The 18,585-nt window shown below is 43.4% G+C and overlaps 1 protein-coding gene across 1 annotated transcript in view; it reads right to left on the minus strand.

The window, feature by feature from the left end:
* Positions 1-18,585, minus strand: part of SYT16 (synaptotagmin 16) — a 96,421-nt gene that overhangs the window by 32,383 nt on the left and 45,453 nt on the right. Inside the window, exon 2 of the mRNA XM_041419496.1 lies at positions 3,541-4,083. Coding sequence (XP_041275430.1) covers positions 3,541-4,083 — 543 coding nt within the window. The remainder of the gene's footprint in view (positions 1-3,540; positions 4,084-18,585) is intronic.

Below are 18,585 nucleotides of genomic sequence, written 5' to 3' on the forward strand. Positions count from 1 at the left end.
AAAAAGAAAAAACCTTTGGTTTGCATTTGTCTGAAAACTTGCTACAACTTCGCTACCATAATTTTATTACAGAGCAGCACTCCAAACCTGCACCCTGTGATTAACCTGCCTCATGGTGTCTGATGGACACTTGACTTCAAAACACAAGAATTTCATTGCCCAAACAATTTACTAGATCCCTAAGCCTAAAACAGATTTTTGGTAATATATGTGCTGCTTCAGAGCCTAAGAAAATCTACTCTGGGAGCCAGGAAACATTTCCTAAGAGGCAAAAATGGAATAAAAAACATATTTGATAAAAAGGAGAAGTAGTAATGATGGTTTTTAACTGCAGTGTTATTTTATTTCATCTCAGAAGCATGCTGTCAGTTTAAAAGAAGGGAACATCTATTGGATTTTGTTTTGCATTTCTTTTAAAACAAAATTATTCTCACCTAGGGCTGCAGGGCTTTTTCCCCCTAAACCAAATAAACTATATATTGGAATGACCTTGTAACAGGTTTCTGTGGCTCTTTAATCACCAGTGGCTGCTAAATGAAGCATATCTATTTTCTCTGTTACATTACTATTGGCAACCAGGTCTTCAGTAAGTGCCCAGAAATATTTCCATGGCAACAAAAAGCATTCAGCATTGCTACTGTTTTGTGCCAATTTAGCTTTAAAATATTCTATTGTGGAGAGAAATATGGTACATTAAGTGAAATAAAGTCAAGATGCAATGTTCTGAAAAGAATACAAGGATAAACAGGAAATACGTATTTTGCAGAAATGGGGGGGAGAAACCTGCCAAATGGAAGGAAAAATGTTCAAAGCTCATTTTGATGCTACTGAACAGCTTTGCTGAATGTCAGCAAGTCCATGTGTCACTTACATTGTCACTTAGGGTTAGGTAAAAAGCTAACAGTAAGGATACCTCGAACATCTTCTCTTGATCATTTTAATCCATGACTGAAATTTTAAGTTGCCAGGGTATTACAGCCTCTCTGCATGTCTAGGTTACCATCAGAAGAGTGCACACTCTTGATGTTAGAGAATGAATCTAAAGAAAAAAGAGGAAATAAAGAGCTGAAAAATAAAACACAAAGAGCATGTGTGTTTTGGAAGTGAAAGTTCACTTAGAAGAGCAAAACGAGTTCTTCCACATCAAAGTGTCTGTGGAAGATATTTTCAAATCACAGTTCATGCATTCAGTTCCCTCCCATTATACAACTTAGTTCTGAGAGAAAAAGCTATCAGTTCCCAGCCCTCTAACCCTCAAACAGCCAACTTTTGTGACTATGAAGTCTTGAGACCATTGGCTGGCCCTTTGTGCAACGCATTGCAGAGGTAAAAATATTAAAGTCTGTCTGAGACCATTTGGAATGACATTCCCTAAGGTGCAAAAAGCTGTGCAGTGCCCCCTGAAGCACCTGGTGTGCAGAGAGCTCTAGGAAGCAGCACTGTAGGTGCTGGAAGCTCCATGGGACCAGCCTTCCAGCCCACAATGGCTCCAGGAAGGTCAGGGAGAAGGAATGCCAAAAAAAAAGTAGAGAGAGTCAAACAGCAAATTCACCAGGACCTGCTCTCATCTGGGAGAGATGTCCAGAGGGACCCTCCCTTGAGCTGCAGGGATGGCTCACTCTGGCAGCTGTCTGTCACTAAGTGCCTCACCAGGAAACTCCACCTGGTCCATCACCCACCCCTCAGAACCCTGCAGGTGACAAACAGCTCTGACCAGGACAGCAGCTCCTTCCTGGGCTCCATTTCCCTGACAGCTCACCAGCTTTCCTCCAACCACTGTGAGCAAGGGTCCTGTGGCCCAGGGACAGGAGGCTGCCCTGGGAATGCTGCCCTTGGCACCTGGCTGAGCCCCGGGATTTGCTGTGAGCTGCTCCAACAGCCCCTCCTGAGGCTCAGGGCTGCAGGCTCTGCAGGAGACAGGCTGTGCCCTAGGACAGCACCTGTCCAAGGGGATCCACAGCCCCAGCACTCCCTGAATGGACACTTTGTGCCCTGCTCCAGGACTTCTGTGCGCTCACTTGTCACACAACCCAATTTGTCACACAAACCCAGCCCTGAGCGCTGGCTCAGCGCCTGTGGACAGACCCTGGATATTGCACTGGGGTCCAGAAGGGAGGGGTTGGGCTCCAAGAGATACAACTCTGTGTTCTTTAGTCTGGGAACTGGCAATCTTTCATTTGGAATACCAAACAAGCAGTCCCAGTTTGGGAGGCAGAACAGCTAGACCAAAAGAGCTTTTTAATTATTTACTCCCTGGCCATAACAGAGTGAGAAATAGCAATAAAGAAAAGAGCTAATTTTACAGTCATTAAACAGTACCGTCAAGGTTTATACCCTCTCAGTCTGATATTCGTGTTAAATACAAAAACAAACCGGCTGATCTTCCACAGTCTGCACAGAAAAGGCTAAATATGTAAGACTTCCCTAGAAGCCAAGAGTGAAGAAAAGCTCCTGGTCATAATAAAACAGACATTTTCAAGAGCATTTACCACCTGCTTAAAAAGAAAAAAAACTTAGATATTTGAAGCCAAATTCTGTAGATCCTCAGTGAGCCTCAACTTCTTCATCAGCTCCATATTGCAAAACCCAATCCCCTCCATGCTCTTTCCACCCTCATTGCCATTCCTAGGATGTTTGTAAAGAGCAGCATTATGCCAACAAGACCCAAGGATGGTGTCAGCAGGACTGCAGCTTTTCTGGGTGTAGTCAGGACCTGTGTCACCATCAGACCTCTGTGACCCAGGAAACCTCCAGCCTCACTCGTGGTGACCCTGAGCGAGCACAAATCTTGTGGCTGAAACTCAGTCCTGGGCACAATCCCCTGATTACACTCCTGCTGTCATTTAAAGATCAGAAGTCACAGTTAGGCCTATTTAAAACTGAAAATATCAAACTCAGTTCTCCTTCCCATAATCTCCTGCCTGCTGTCTCTTCAGTCTTGTTTGAAAAGCCTGTGGGGGTGGTGGGAGGGGAGGAAAGTGATTTGGGAGCCTTTCATCCATAAAATCATGAGATACGGCTGGCTTTTTAGTACAGCATTTCACAGCACATGGCACAGTAACATCTTGAGATTCCTGGCACAAAGAAACAAGGTTTGAGATTACATATATATATATATATATATATATATATAGATATATATATATATTATATATATATATATATCTTTAATAGCAATGACGCAAAGGCAGATGGTTCTCAAAGCAAAGGCTTAAGGCTAAACATTCCCTTTGAAGGGTTCTGCTACCAGAAACTGAACTGGGAGGGAAGCAAAACACTCCTTGCTACAGCAGCAGGGCCTGATTGCCTTCTAATACACAGCAGTTCACCCTGGAGATCCCCAGTTCTTTCGATGAGATTAGTCTCACAAATGAGGGAAGAATTGGAAAGGTTACATTTTTTTGCTTTGGGATTTGGGGAGTTTTATTTTAGCCGTGGGAAACAGAGACAATGCAGAACATACTGAGCAGATTAGCAACTGAATGAAATCAGAGAAGAAAGGCCTGGGTGATGCAGTCAGGGAGTGTGCCAGCTGCTTACCTGCACAGCTTAAGGAGCCACCCAAGCTGAGGCTGTGCTCATGACCTCCCATCCTCCAAGAGGGCTCACCTTCTTCCTCAGCAATGGGAGGAAGCCGATCAGGAGGCTGGAGATCTTCACCCATCCAATAGGATCCATTGGCTGTCAAAGTCCTGCTGCTTTCAGCGCACTGCTCTGCCAAGGTGCTGGTGTTTTTAACCCGTTTTTGCCTCTGTGGATCCGTGTCAGAGCCATGAGGGAGGTTCTGTGAAGCGAGATCAGGGCCTCCAATGTAACTGTCTTCTCTAGGATAGAAATAGTCCTCATCCCAAAGGTCCAGGTCTTGTTCATCATCAGATTCCTCAGAATAATCCTCATAAACGTCTCCATTATTCTCCAGGTCCTCGGTCCTTTCTCCTTCTGGCTTACGACCCACCCCACTCAAATTCAGCAGAGAGGCAGATATGGAGTCTCCTGCTTGTTGGATCGCTTCGTATATTTGAGACATCCAAGAAGACAGTGGCTGGAGGAAGTTGTGAGCAGCCTCAGAAGCCATGATTAACACTATGCCAGTGTCTGGTGATCAGTTGTTCAGCTTTGCCAGCATGCCACTTACAATTCAGGGAGCTACAGAATAAACACCATAAGAAATTACTGTTAATTGTTTGTCCATCAACACCTGTCGACACACTATCTATGTAAGGACTGAGAGGGGGAAATGGAAAAAGCACTTCTACCCATTGAGAATACTACCAGAAATCCAGAAATGATGGACAAATTGCACACATTCCTGCAGAGATCTGGAAAGTTTTTATTCACTTACTAAACCTTAGATAAAAATAAGAACACAGAACCTTGGAACACAAGTAACTTTCTGAAGTGCACACACTCTGGTTACAGCTGTCAACAGACCTGGGGAAAAAAGGTACAAAACAATAAAAAACCTCTCAAATAACCTCCTGGCCCCGATTTCCTTAGCATTAGCATGAGCAGGTGAGAAAACTGAAGGGAGGAGAATTTGGAGAGAATTATGTTTTGAATTATGAAAATGACAGGCCTAAAGCTTGCAGTAGCAGCTCATGGCAAACAAGCATCTCAAATGCTTTGCTCCAGAAAAGCTATGAAGAAACTCTCTCTGCCCATAGCCCAGAGCTGTTTTGTCATTCACAGAAATAAAAAATTTAAAAATTTAAAAAAAGAAAAAAACAGAGGAGGTGTAATATTATAGGTACGAAATTACTGGGAACAGAAGCAAGTTAACAAAAGCACTGGTGTCATCTCTATATGACGCTTTCTCAAAATTCATCTAAACTCTAATAAAAACATAACTTGCAGAAAGTTAGCCTTTTTCCCCAATATACATCTTCCCACAGTATCACAAGACAGATATTCTTTTAGGAACTCTGAGAAGGAGAAACCTACAAATAGGATGATGGGTTTAGGAAGAAAGCATTAAATAGGTGCAGATTTTAGACTAAAAGACAACTAAAAAGAAGCCTCAAAATAAATATAAATGTCTTGCTGAACTGAGAGGTCTAAAAGCAATCAAAGTATAAAAGGGTAATACAGTGTAACAGCAAGAAAATAAGCTCAGCAGCAATGTGTATTACCTTGTGGAATGATCTCCAGAGAAATGTAGTAGGAATCTTAATGTTGTGTATTTTAAATGGAGCATGGACTAAGGAGATTCCACTTTGCTTGGTGAGACATGAGATCAGTGACTTAAGAAGACTTTAGCTTTTAAAACACCTGTGCCAAATAATTTTGTTCAGTCGATTTATGCTGCAGACACTTCCAACAGGTTTATTGTCAGCTTCAGCATGTGCTAAGAATTGCAGCCCTAACAAGGGCAGTAAATGAATGTGGGTTACTAAAGGCATTTTAAAAGCTGTGGCTGTCATAAAATCCCTGGGCTCAGGGCACACATTGTTCCAGCATCCATCTGGCAGCCTCCAGCCCTCAGCTCAGGCCCTGGGATCCAGGTAAAGCTCCCTGCCATGCATTAAATCTTTGGCAAGGAACAGACAGTGCCATAGCCTCACCTCCCAGGTGAGCTGTTCCCTTCATCCACTCTCCTCTTTCCAACCCTGCCCTTGGCAAAGCCTCTCTGCTTTGTGCAACTGATTTTCTCATGGACCAAAAGAGATTACAGGCTCCAAACAATCCATTTGTAGAATAATATGGATTGGCTACTGGTAAATCACAGCACCAGAGGAGTCACTGGGAGGAGATGGTATTTTAAACAGGGAGATTCTCCCAGGCATGGAAGAACTCTGGTGGGTAAGTGCTAGATACTGGATACATTTTTAACCTGGCATTTATTTACAGGCAAGAGCAAATGAATCTCTGGTTTCTGATGAAAGGAGAACCTCACAGTGCTCTCCCTCTGTCTCATGGCAGCAGTGACCCTCAGAGGGATGCAGGCATCCAGAAGTGATGGCTAACTGATGGAGGTAAAACATATGGGTGCTGAAATGAAGTGCTGACCTGTTCTAAAAATCAACATAGCCTTGTGATATTTGCATGGGGAATAATTAGCTCCTCTTGTTATTAGATTTTGGAGCTAACAACTGATTGGTCCAACAGAGCTACCCCACTTCTGGCTGGCTACATCACAGACTGACACAGGGAAGTTGGCACCACAACCATAAAGATGGAGGGAGCTTCCAAGGCAAGATTTTGCCTCAGTAAGGGAAGTAAAGCAGTGATCTAGATCCACCTGCAGAGCTTGGATGTGATCACTCAATCATCTGAAGCAGCAAATAGAACTTGAACTTTCATTTGCCAAGCAGCTGCCTGTAGGTCGTGGGGAAACATGACACATACACGTGTGTACACATGCACAACTCTACCCAGGACTGGGACATTTAATTGAATCCTAGGAACCCCAACAAGTGGTTTGATTTCAGTTTACAGACAATAAACAGAGACTGATGTGTATTTCACCAAAAAATCTAAACCACTTTGCAGTAACACATGCAACTCACACATACAACCTGCAACCCAGTGCCTACATAATCTCAAGAGACAAAAGCAATGTCTTTTTCAAGGTGCCTGACTCTGTTTTGTCACCATGATATTTTTATGAAAATCCTTTTGTCAGGACTTTTCTCCTGAGAAGCCTCAGAAAATAAATGTAAACAATAAATATCTGATTGCCTTGGAATGTGGTTTGGAGGTTGTTCACCAACAGGTGCATCTTTGATTGGTCTCATGTGAATTGTTTTTACTTGGTGACCATCCAGCTGTGTCGGACTCTGAGTCTGTCACGAGTTTTTTTAGTCATTCCTTTCCTAGCCTTCTGATGTATTCCTTTCTCTATTATTTTAGTATAGCTTTAGTATAGCACTTTTTAATATAATATCATAATATAATAAATGAGCCTTCTAAGAAATATGGAGTCAGATTCATCTCTTCCCTGTCCTGGGACCCGTGAACACCTTGACACTGTTTCACCTTTGCTTTGCTTTTCCTAACATCCTCTTACTAAAGACTCCACAGTCAGTGACATGCTGAACAACTGGAGTTCAGCTGAATTATAAACGGTTTATTTTTGTTCTTGCAGCAGATGGATGAAATGTGTAACAAGCTGCAGACAAGTTTAGGCGGGCAACAATTTTACAAACTCACCAGAGGATCAAAGGGGGCTGAGCTGTGTTGCAGGCTTGCTGTTTCCCAGGAGCTCTCTCCATTAATTAGGAGACACTGCTCTAACAGCGTGTTTATGATATATTTCACAACGTGGTCTTTTCAACATAACGGATTTTTACTTTTGATTTCTCTAACAGTTTTGACTTGCATTAGAAGAAGAAAAAAAAGAACTGAGAGAAGCATAAAATGTGTGGGAAATAGGAAAAAAAATCCATTTCTTTTTAAAAGTATTCATCAAACAAGAGAGAGGGAAAAAGCAGTTTAGCAAATTTACTTCAAGTTTCATATTCTAAAACCGCCCATAAGAATTTTCACACCAAATCACATGCTAAACTCAAAGTAGTTAGGGGGTTTTTTTCTTCTCCTGGAAAATCAGCTAGCTAAAAGGATCAATGTTAAGCCTCTCATAGAAACCATCATAACCTTTACTAGAATCTATATTCCCTTGTCTTGATAAGATCATTATTCCTGAGTAGCATTCCCATTGAGAGGTGCAATTACTATATTGCTAAAAAAGGAGACTATTACCAGAATTTCAGACACGACCACAATGCAGAGGTTTGTAATGTTCCCAAAGTGTCTTTCAATCTTCTTGATAGGTAGGTTCCTAAAAAAGTGCCATCATTTGTGCATTTCTTAATGTTTCCCTAATTCAAGATGTGCAGAGTGTAGGCACAAACTTCCTTTTCTTCACTCACTTTTTGTGCGGCTCTTGGAGAAGTTTTCTACCAAACCCCTCCCTTACAAGCAGAACACAGGCTGAAAATGGATTGTATCCATGAGCAGGAGCTTTATTTGTCTGGATGTCAAACTGACCCAGCAGGAAGCTCTGCCCCAAGTTTAGGGGGAAAACCAAAAACAAGGTGTGAATCTAAGCTGATGCCCAGAATATCAAGGATCTGTGCAAAAGGTAAGAACATTTTGCTGTTCACAGAAAGGGGAAATAAGGAAGCCTTGGACAGATAAGATTTTTTGAGCTACTGAAAAGTTTAATGAGCCTGATCTTCCTTTCAGACTAGAACCCAATTAAAATACAGATAAAATAGCAGAGGGTAGATTAGAAATGTACTCAGATGAAGGCAGGCAGCAGCAACACCGGGCCAAGAAATCCTCTCTCCTGGTTCTGGGAACAATCTGGACTCTTTGCTCCTCTGGCAGTTGCCAGAATTGTATCTAACAAGATGCTTGCAAAGCCCTTGCATTCTCACCAAACATTATTATGGTGAAAATGTATTTCCAGCTGAAATTGTCACACTGCCAAGCCCAGCCTGTGCACTTGAAAGTGTTCAGAGGGTTGGAGCTTCTTACAGAAGTGTTATGAGGGAAGTTCACAGACAGTGCCCAAGGTTCACATCAGCTGTGAGCATCACTACTGACCACACTTCCCTGAGGGAAAAACAAAACAGAAATACAGAACATCTGGTACATTTTTGGCCTATTTTGTGCTATAAAAATGCTATTTATGTGGTTGAATTTAATACACAAAAAAAAAGAGAGGACAGAGGCGCTTTCCAAGTGATTATGTGCTCTATGATAATAGTTTTCAGCTGGTGAATCAGAAACTCCAGGGCACTGAAGGAAAATCTAATGGTTTATGCCAATAAATTAGACACATCTCATTGGAAACATTCACGGGTTACAAATCAACACAGCAATAAACCCACTGCTGCAGAGCACTGGTCCTGCAAGCCCCAGAGTGGTGAAGAGAAAACAAAGATGAGCTCAGGCAGACAGCGATGTACCCGGCTGCACGGGGCTCAGCCCACGCACAGGAAGCCTGCAGACTTATTTCTCACTCCCAAATCATCTCATGTCTTTGCAGGCAGCTCGCTAGTGACGCTGTGCCAAATTAGTTGTAAAAATTGATGCCCAAATGACAAAAGTGGTTTTGATCAGGATATTTTGCCCCACGTTGTCTCCTACTTTCTTTTCATGCCTTTGTTCGTGCTCTCCTTTTGTCGATAACAATGGCAAGAATTTACTGATCTTCCCTGCTTCAGTGGGATGGGGAGAAGAGGAAAGAGGTAGAAGAAAAAAAGGAATTATGCAAATGTGACATTTATCGTTCGGAATTGTGGAGCTTTTTTCAAAAACCCAAGTCTCTCCATCATACAGAGTATGTGATGACAAATTCAAGAGAAAAAAAAAAAAAAAAAAGTTTCTGGATGACCAGGATTCAAATATTGTACTCAGAAGCTCCAGCAGCAGTGGGGCTGAGGAGCTGATAGTGATTTCCTATGCTGACCTCTTCATAACTCTGTTTTGCCTAGATTGTAAGAACTACTGAAATCAGAGGTGTTCATCTCATGTAAGTCCAGGGCACCCAGAAAGCAGAGAATCTGTGAATGCACAGATAGATATTATTGCCACCAAAATATTCATAAAAAACCTGGGGGAATTTGAGGCGAGAGAAAGTGGCAACATCTCCCTGGCCACAATATTTGGTTTGGATATTCAGGTGAGCCAGATTCTGACTTGGCACTGGTGTTAAATCCAGAGTCACTCCACCGAAGGCAGTCACATCCTTCAAATCAAAATAAAAGCATTTAAAGAGCTACTTGTCACCAGAGGCACAAAAAAGCCCCTAACTGTTCCATGCCAAATGGTTGCACAAAAAGCAGCAATGAATAACTTCATTTATACTTCTCCAGCCGAGGATTACATAAAGGGCATAAAGAAATACACAAATCATTGGAGTATTAGAAAAGTGGTGTTAGTAGTGGCAACTGTGCTCTTTCAGGCTGAAAGAGTGAGAAACATCTGTAATTACTGGATTAGGGGAATGAAAGAAGAAACCTGCAGTCAGAAATTACAGCAAGTTCTGTAATTGAGCTGCTGCCATTCTCCAGCTTGCACGAAGACAGAATAGCCAAAAGGAAATCACAAGTTCAAAGGGCTGGAGAAACACCAATTTACACCACCACTCCAACCCACCCACCTGTGCTGTCAAGCTGCTCCCTAGAGCAGATCCCAAAGGCTCCACCCTGCCTGCAATTGTGCTACCCAGTTTGCAGCAAGTGAACAAACCAGGGTCAATCAGAGCAATTACTTGCATGGAAATTAGCAGTGGGAGAGCATGTCTAGCTGTTTAACAAAATGAAGTTATTTTAGAAACATTTAGAGGAGTCACCCAGTTCCTGTTACTCCTTCCCCCACACGCACACTCCATCCTTACAGAGCCTGTGGGAATTGCTCTGTGTGGACCAACAAGAGCAGTGCAGGCAGAGCTGGTTGGGACACAAAAACACAGTGGATGATTCCTGGTGATCCATCTTGGTGTCCACACGTGGCTGAGTCTGCAGTTTCCATCTCCTCTCACTTCTAAGTCAACCACAACTCCAGCCAGAAATGCTGGGAGGCTGAGGGGTCGCTGGGAAAAGCAGACCTTGACTCAAGGGATTTAAAGGAATCTGGAGCCACAGATCTGAACAGGTTGTCCCTACTGACTTAGGGCTGCTCCCTCAGCTACTCTAATCCTCCATTTAATTCAGCTTGTTGCAAACCAGGCTCATCCAACACCAGTAGCCGCAATCCCAATGTCCCATGGCCGCTCACTCTTCCCACGAGCCTCTATCAAAGCAGTTGAGAGAAAAAGCAATTTAGAAGAGCAGCTTCATGTGGGCACTGAGAAACTCCCCTTTAACAACCTTCTCTCCTTCCTGCCACAGGTTGGTCGGGGAATCTGAGCTACACCCCTCAGCCAGGTGACAGAAACCACCTCAGGCTCGCTCTCAGTCTGCCCTTGCCCAGGACAGTGGAGCTGCTGGGCACTCAGCACCAGAGTGAAAAGGACCAGACACAGCTGTGTTTCTTTGGAGAAGCACACCCCTGGGTTTTCCACAACTTTGGAGGAAGCCAGACTGGTGCTGTCACACTCACCCACATTTCTTCTTTCTAAACAAGAGTCCCTGCTTCTGCTGCATGTGACAGTCCCACTCACTGCATGTGACAGGTCCCCAGGGCCCTCCTGGGCCCGGGGCAGCACTGACAATGAAAGGCAGCACTGCTAACATTCCAGCCCTGGCTGAGTGCTAGAGGTGTTGATGCTTTCCTTAAAGCTAAGGGGGATGAGTAGTTTATATAAGAACTGCATCTCCATTTATTTATTTTAAGTGTGCAGCTAGCCCTAGAGGCTGGAACAGTGGCTGTGCAGAACAGCTTGAGAACATGAACTGAAAGTGCTCTTGAGGCTGATAAAACAGAAGGAAAAATGAAAAAAAGAAACTTTCCTTCAAACCTCATCATATTTATGCTGTTTTCCCACTTCAAGAGTACATCTTTAACAAGCGTTCAAGGCAAGGCACAACTGGAATATTTTCATATAAAGCACAGTGTACTAAGCTACAATTTCTTTCCCGGTCTCAGGTGACATCATTATGAAAAGATTACTGTGTAGGACAAAGAGGACCCTTCACTTTCTTGAGCCACAGCACTGCAGCTTATGGTTGGTTACAGCTTTTTGCACAAAGGTTTGCCCAGCATTATCACAGGCACCTGAAATTCACTTCACCCATGAACTTTTGAAGGGCTCCCCAGCACTATAAACTATATGTGGGAACATCACCACCTCCTCTTGGTCCCAAAATTCACACTACAGACAGGGACACCAAACCATCATAACATCAAATGTTCTCACATGAGACCTCACTGAGTTCTCTCAAGCCTCTGCTCAAGGGAAGCTCCTCCTGCCTTGTGTGGAGAGGTGATTCAAGGGGCAATTTCCCATACACACTCTCCCAGTGTCTGAAAGACCACCAGTGCTGTGAAGAACCACCCCAGCTGACTCTAAAGGTGTGGCAGGTCATCTTTCCCACACTGAGGAGTTTTGCACATGACCTCTATAAAGACTCTACATCACCCTGGAAAGACCAGGACTGCTTCATGCCACCACCTCTTCCTTCTGCACATGCTTGGGCATAGCCAAGCAAGCTTGATATGCCCTGTGCTACCTTCCTACCAGGTATGTGGTTACCAGCTTCTCTACCTTGGCAGCCTGCTCTGAGCAGTGCCAAGTGCATCCTAAATACAGGCTGCCTGTGTCCAGATGAGCTCCAGCCCTGCCAGTGAAGGGACTCCTGCAGCTGAGTGAGAAGAAACCAAGGCAGCACATCCCTGCTCCAGAGATGGCCTCATCATTGAGATCAACGAACCGGTCATGAACAGGATTCACAGAAGTATAAAGTAGCAAAAATCTGCCATCCATTTTGCCCCAGTAATTAAGAGTCTTTGTCCTGAAGCCTCCTAAAAGGCTTTCAATGAAATCTTCATTTTCACAATGATCTTTTCCTTATCTTTCTCCCTCCACAGAGACACAAACTGTGCAATTAAAATTAAATCAGGAACAAACCAACCAGATGTGTCCTAGAGCCATGTTGATGGGAGCACCTATTTCATTCTGTCACTTGCCTTGTTCTGGGGTCAGGCTCTATACAGGAAAGCAAAAACAACAACAAAAAAGAGGCTCTGACATTTTACAGTACATTTTCTAAATGTCACCCTGCACACCTGCAAAGTAGACAGATTTCCTCGTGTTTCTCTATCAACTCTCTTCTTCATTGGTAGATAGCTCAAAACTCAGCTGGATCCAAGGGCAAGAGGGGCAGCTCATGCCCTTCCCAGGCCACAGCCTTCATTCATCTGTGCTATTGCACGTGGGAGTTCATCCTACAGCTGATGTCACAGGCATGCAAAATGCCTTCTCTCCTAGTTAGATAAATATGTTCTAAGCACTCTTAATTCCAGACGTGGAGAATCAAAAGTCTTTCCACAATTTGAGAACTTAGAACTGGGAAGAGCAACCATTAGTGGGCTGCGTGTTAAAGAAGACCAGAGTCCTTGGAATCAGGATCTCATTGCAACATGCACAGCTCAGAAGAAAAGAGTTGAAAAGAGGAAAATTGAACTCGAACCAATGAACTGCATGTTGCAAATGCTCCCCCATCCTGCTCCTTCCTACCCACCAAAGCCATATTCCAAACCTGAAGCAAACTCTTGCTTGTCAACACTCTCTTGGGAGAGCTCCCTCACCCTGCTGGAAACAGCCTTGCCTGGCTTCCCTGCCCAAGCTCAGCCTCCAGGTTTCTACATTCGCCATATGACACACTGAATTAGCCCAGGGTTTAATATATTCCCTCATGCTGCTGTCCTTTAAAAGCATTGGCATTTCCTACACACAGATTCCATATTGACTTTACAAGTACCAAGACACCACGGTGAAATTTAAACTAAATATAGTGGTGATATTTTTAAATAACTCTCAGCTCCAACTCGCCAAGCCCATTTTATTTGAACAGGAAAAGCAGACTCCAGCTTTTAGCTTCCATTGTAATTAATGATTACAACACATTCCTCTGCCATATCAGATTTAGCACCTCATTAAGGTACGTGGTATTTTTCTTGCATGGCACAGCTGTAGTTAAAGTTGACTTAGTGTTTCCATTATAAGCCCATGTTTTCAAAGGTTTATCACTCAGACACATGAGATTTAGTCTGAAATGAAAATTGCCATCGAGAGTGTCAGCTGGGAAGCAATTTCTTGTCCTTCAAAACCTGGAAGAAACAAACACCAAAAAAAAAAAAAAAAAAAAAAAAAAGCAAGCCACTCTGTTTATTAATAATTCACATTTTAAAAAGCATTGCAAATACATGTTTACATGATAGCCTGTGACAGCTCCATAGAATGTCAACACCCACACGCTCCTGGGAGATGTGTCATCTTAAAAACCGAAATAAAAGCCACATTTTTACACCACTTGATGGGAGGCGAAGAGAAGGGGAAAAAGACTTAAAAGTAATATCGATGAAGGAAACTTATAAAAAAAACCCCAGAGTCTTTGTTTAGAAACATTGGAGTTAGGACTTTCAGTCGAGAGGGGTGTGGGTGGGAATCATTTCAAGTACCATTTGTACTTGTACCTTTTTGGTGCCTGTCCCTGGCTCACTAATGAATTCAGCAGGAATTAGTGCCACTGGGTTCCTACCACAAATGGCATCCAAGCCTTCAACTGTCCATGAGCCCTGGAGTCCCAATGTACAGCCAGATCCTGTCCTCAGCCACGCTGAGACACGAGGCAAAATGAATAACAAAGCAACCTTGTATGAGCTCTGTGATTTGGGATTGTGTTCTTCTGCCATCAGATTTAAGACTGAATCATTGAGAAGCAGACCTTTCAGTTGGGAGACTTCTGAGGCTTCTTCTTGGCTGACTATCTCAGTGATTATACACTTCTGACATGCAAATTTACAAACAAATACAGGAAGAAATTAGCAAATTCACAGCGACCACCATTACCAGAACATATGCATTTTTGATGGTTGAGAAAAATTAAAATGTTCTTTTTCTAACATAGTAAAATTTCCAGCTGTTCTGACTCCAGGACTTATGGATTTACCCAAGACATAACATTTCCAGAGCACAACAAACACATGAAAGAGCGTGTAATAGCGACTACAAGAAAACCAGGACAGACATATCATTTGTGAGCAGAAAGGCACAGTTGTTACTCAGAAACACTCACAATTTTGCTCCTCACTGGATAAACAAAACACTCCCAAAACAGACAGAGCAGGGAATGGGCTTCTTTCCCCAATGTTGGCTTTCATTTTTCAAGACATTACTCCAGACAACAAAATAATGGGAACACAGTAGTAATTTCATATCCTTATGATCAAATTTGAGAGGTTATTACCCAAACCCTACTGTTTTCCACATAAACAACCTGAGAAACAGCAAGTGGGCCTGTGTCTGTCCTGTCCTGTGTCTGTCAGTCAAAGCGTCCAGAAGGCTCTGTACATCAAAGGCAGTGTTATAAATACTGTGACACTCACCAAGGCCTTCACGAGCTCTGGACTTTTCTTTGCAAGGTTTTCTTTGCTCTTGTTGTTCCAGGCATGGGAGCCCACCTCTCTCTTCACAGCAGAGCTTCTTGTTGATGAAGGGAAAGAGGACTGCAGGGAGGATAATGAAGGCTCCCACTGCAGACAAAAACCACTGGCATCAGGAGTAACTGAGAACAGAAAGTCAAAAAAGAAATCATCAGCACTACCAGGAAAAACTGCCTAGGGAAAATGTGGTTTTAGCACAGCTGTATGCATGGCTCTGCTTTCCCATTCTCGCCACAGAAGAAATGGAACTGAAATCCAGCAGAATTGGGCTTGGATATAACATCCATCAAACACATTGATCTGGTCTGCTAAGGATGTGCATCACACAGACTTGGTTTCCATTTAGGTCTTCATTTCTCTCACAGGATGAATTCCAGCACAGGAAAGACACCAACTGATTTTAATAAATCTTTGAAGGAATTCAGAATTCCACCAGCTCCAAGAGAGACACTCTCCATCTGTACTACAACAAGAAAGGGTAGCTGGTCATTAAGGCCCCAACACCTCCTTTGCAATTTATGTATTTTCTTTAAAGCAATCAGATTACACATAATGGTACTCACTAACTTCATTACATTTACTAAGAACCAGGTTTATGTACAGCCTATGATCCTCATTCAACAGCTTCTTCGCCCTTAAGTAACAAGTGTATTACTGTACCACATAATTACCATTATTTTCTGGGGAAAAAAGAAATCATCAGCCTCCAGCTCAGGTAATTCAGTTTAGGTCCTTGGGTGTCAGGTTTGGCCGCAGGTGATGAGCACAGTGGTTTTGCACTAGCAGATGTCCCAGCCCTGTACACCAACATCCCTATGTCAAACTGTAAAGAAACAGTCTGGTTTCAATTTGTCATGTTCTGCCTGTACCACTGGGTCTGCAACAAACCACAGGCGCCAGCTAAAAGCTTTTAAAGCCATTTCACCTCTCTCACACATATCAAAATGCCAAAACAAAGGACAGACACTACATACATCACTTGATGTGGATGGCAAGGGCACACATGTCAAAAACTTTCAGTGTCATCTACAAAAAAAATTGGTTTGTTATTCTGGTAATTACTTCACCAAGAAGGGGCGAAGTTCAGCTGCTCAATTCGAGTCGAAGACCCCATAAAAATGAAACATCAGCAGCATCAGTGGCACACCAGGGATGCTTGTGATTGCAAAGCTGCAGCTCAGAGATGAGATGAGCAGGATGAAAGGACGTAAACAGAGCTCTGTCTGTGGAACATCCAGCAGGGAATTTATAAGACTTGACTCAGCAAAAGACTTGGGCTAGAAGAGCTACACTCACCCCAGTTACAGCCTTGACAGTGAACTGTATGACTGCTACCAAGGAGATTAAAAAAACTTAAATTACTACAAGCCAACATGTCTCAACTGGAAGCAGAAATCAGCAATGCATAGCAGCAGCCCACATGCAAAACAAACGAGTGGCTGGGAGTGAACCCAGAGGAACACGTGTTACACAAACTCTGGAGGTGGCTCTGACCTTCCTCATGCCAGCCTGAGGAAGGAGCAGAAATATGCACTGAATCACAGCAGCTGAAGTGGCAACAAGGTGAAGTCTACACTCCCCTGGCTCTATTCTGCATAGGCACAGACAATTCACAGAACCACAGAATGGTTTGGGTTGGAAGGCACTTTAAAGACCATCTAGTTCCAATCCTCCTGCTGTGGACAGGGACACCTTCCCCTAGGATGCTCAGAGCCCCATCCAACCTCTCCTTGAGCCTGCCAGCACTGCATTTGGTGCCACAATTTCCCTAGATAATTTGGCCAGTACATCTCAGACCCATTTTCCCTCACACCTCAACCCAGGAAGCTGGGGAGGTGAGAGTGGCTGAGTGAGACATTGCCTGTGGCTATTTTCAGCTGCTGAAGTCACCATTAAATGGCTGCTGGAGCCAAGGATAAATCAAAGGAGATGAGTATAAATCACCATAGCCATAACCCCAGAATATACATGAAAGCCTGGCTGCATCCCATCACAGACTTGCCCTGTTCTTGAGTGCAGAATAAGCAGGGAAAAGGATAATGCTCTACCTTATATATAAAACACATGGGAACCCCACCTCTCAGCACACAAGAGGGTGTGTGCAGCAAGGACACCACTGTTACCATTTATTTTATTTGATAAAAATCTCAGTGAGCCCAAGAAGACACCAGGGTTTCCCCTTCTCAGACAGGACACAAGCAACACACCAATATTTTTAAAGATAAATTATTCCACACATGCTCTGAAATGTTACACAAGCCCCAGCTAGAGAAAATCCTCAAAGTGCCCTTTTTTCCCAAAAGACCTTCAAGTACCTTGCAAACCCACAGAAGAAAAAGCAGATCTTTGACTAGACAGGCATCCTGAAGGAAAGCTTGGAGACAAATGATCACCTGCTGTATATTTGCTCTAAAGCAACTCAGACTGGCACAACAGTGTTATTTCCCTTCTAATTATTGTTTCCTGGTCAGATACAGAGGAACAAGAAAGTAGCAGCTCAGTGACATAGGACTTGGGACAGCTCTTCTGGTTTCCCCCACTCCTTGGGGCAAAAATATAAAAGCCACCACCTATCAGAGCTCACCAAAGGTCCAGCATCCACTTCCAGGAGGAAGTTTTCAAAGCCAAGTACTAAAAACTGTCCCCACAGAGGCAGAGTTTTTGGGAACACAGGCAAGAAGGTCTCAGGATCTCCTCTGATCGAGATGACCCTGAAGTGTGTTAAAAGTCTCTTTTCCCCAACCCAACTGTCAAAGAAGGAGTCAGAAGTCTTTTGTTCACGTTCTCAAGGTTGTTTATTATTTTTTATCTAAAACATTTTCTGTCTGGCCTGCCAAGGTCTGTTCAGCAGATCAGTCCAAGGCACACTGCCCTCCCATGGGGCTGGCACTGTCTTTTATACTACAAACTACGTATTCAATATTTACAGTTATGTCCCAATACCTATCACCTATGTTAGACAGTGACTTTCTACTTTACACCAATCCCAGAGTGCCACCATCACCAAGAAGATGGAGGCTAGGAAGAAGAAGGGAGAAGAGCAGGACAACGTCCAAATCTCTCCATCTTGCCTCCTAGACCCCCATAGTAAAAACCCCCAAAATTTCTCTTTTCATCCTATAACTACTACTATTATGCTATCTAAACTTTTGTGACCTTTAATTCTTCATACAAAGGTGGTAATTTCTTCCATGGGTGAAACTCAAAGCCGCAGGGGTCTTTGGCTGCATGCCAGGGTCTCTGACACCCCTGCCAGGATTTTGAGCCATCCAGGGCACTCAGAGGAATGTCCTGGGTTCTGACAAGAAAGGACTGCACAGGCTCTTCCTGCATGGAAAAGACCAACAAGGCCTCAGATCCCTCACCTCCCTTCAATATGGAACCCAAGCAGCTCTCCTATCCCTCCTAAAGACAGTCTGTCCACATGCAAGGAGGTGACTGGGACTTCTACAGCACAAGGCAACACAGCTCCTGTATCCTGTCCCATGGCTTTATGCACAAATTTCCTCTTTTCTCAACCACAATATTCTG

The sequence above is a fragment of the Onychostruthus taczanowskii genome, unplaced genomic scaffold, assembly GCF_017590055.1.
Source record: "Onychostruthus taczanowskii isolate IOZ18803 unplaced genomic scaffold, ASM1759005v1 scaffold1, whole genome shotgun sequence".
In the NCBI taxonomy this organism is placed as follows: domain Eukaryota; kingdom Metazoa; phylum Chordata; class Aves; order Passeriformes; family Passeridae; genus Onychostruthus; species Onychostruthus taczanowskii.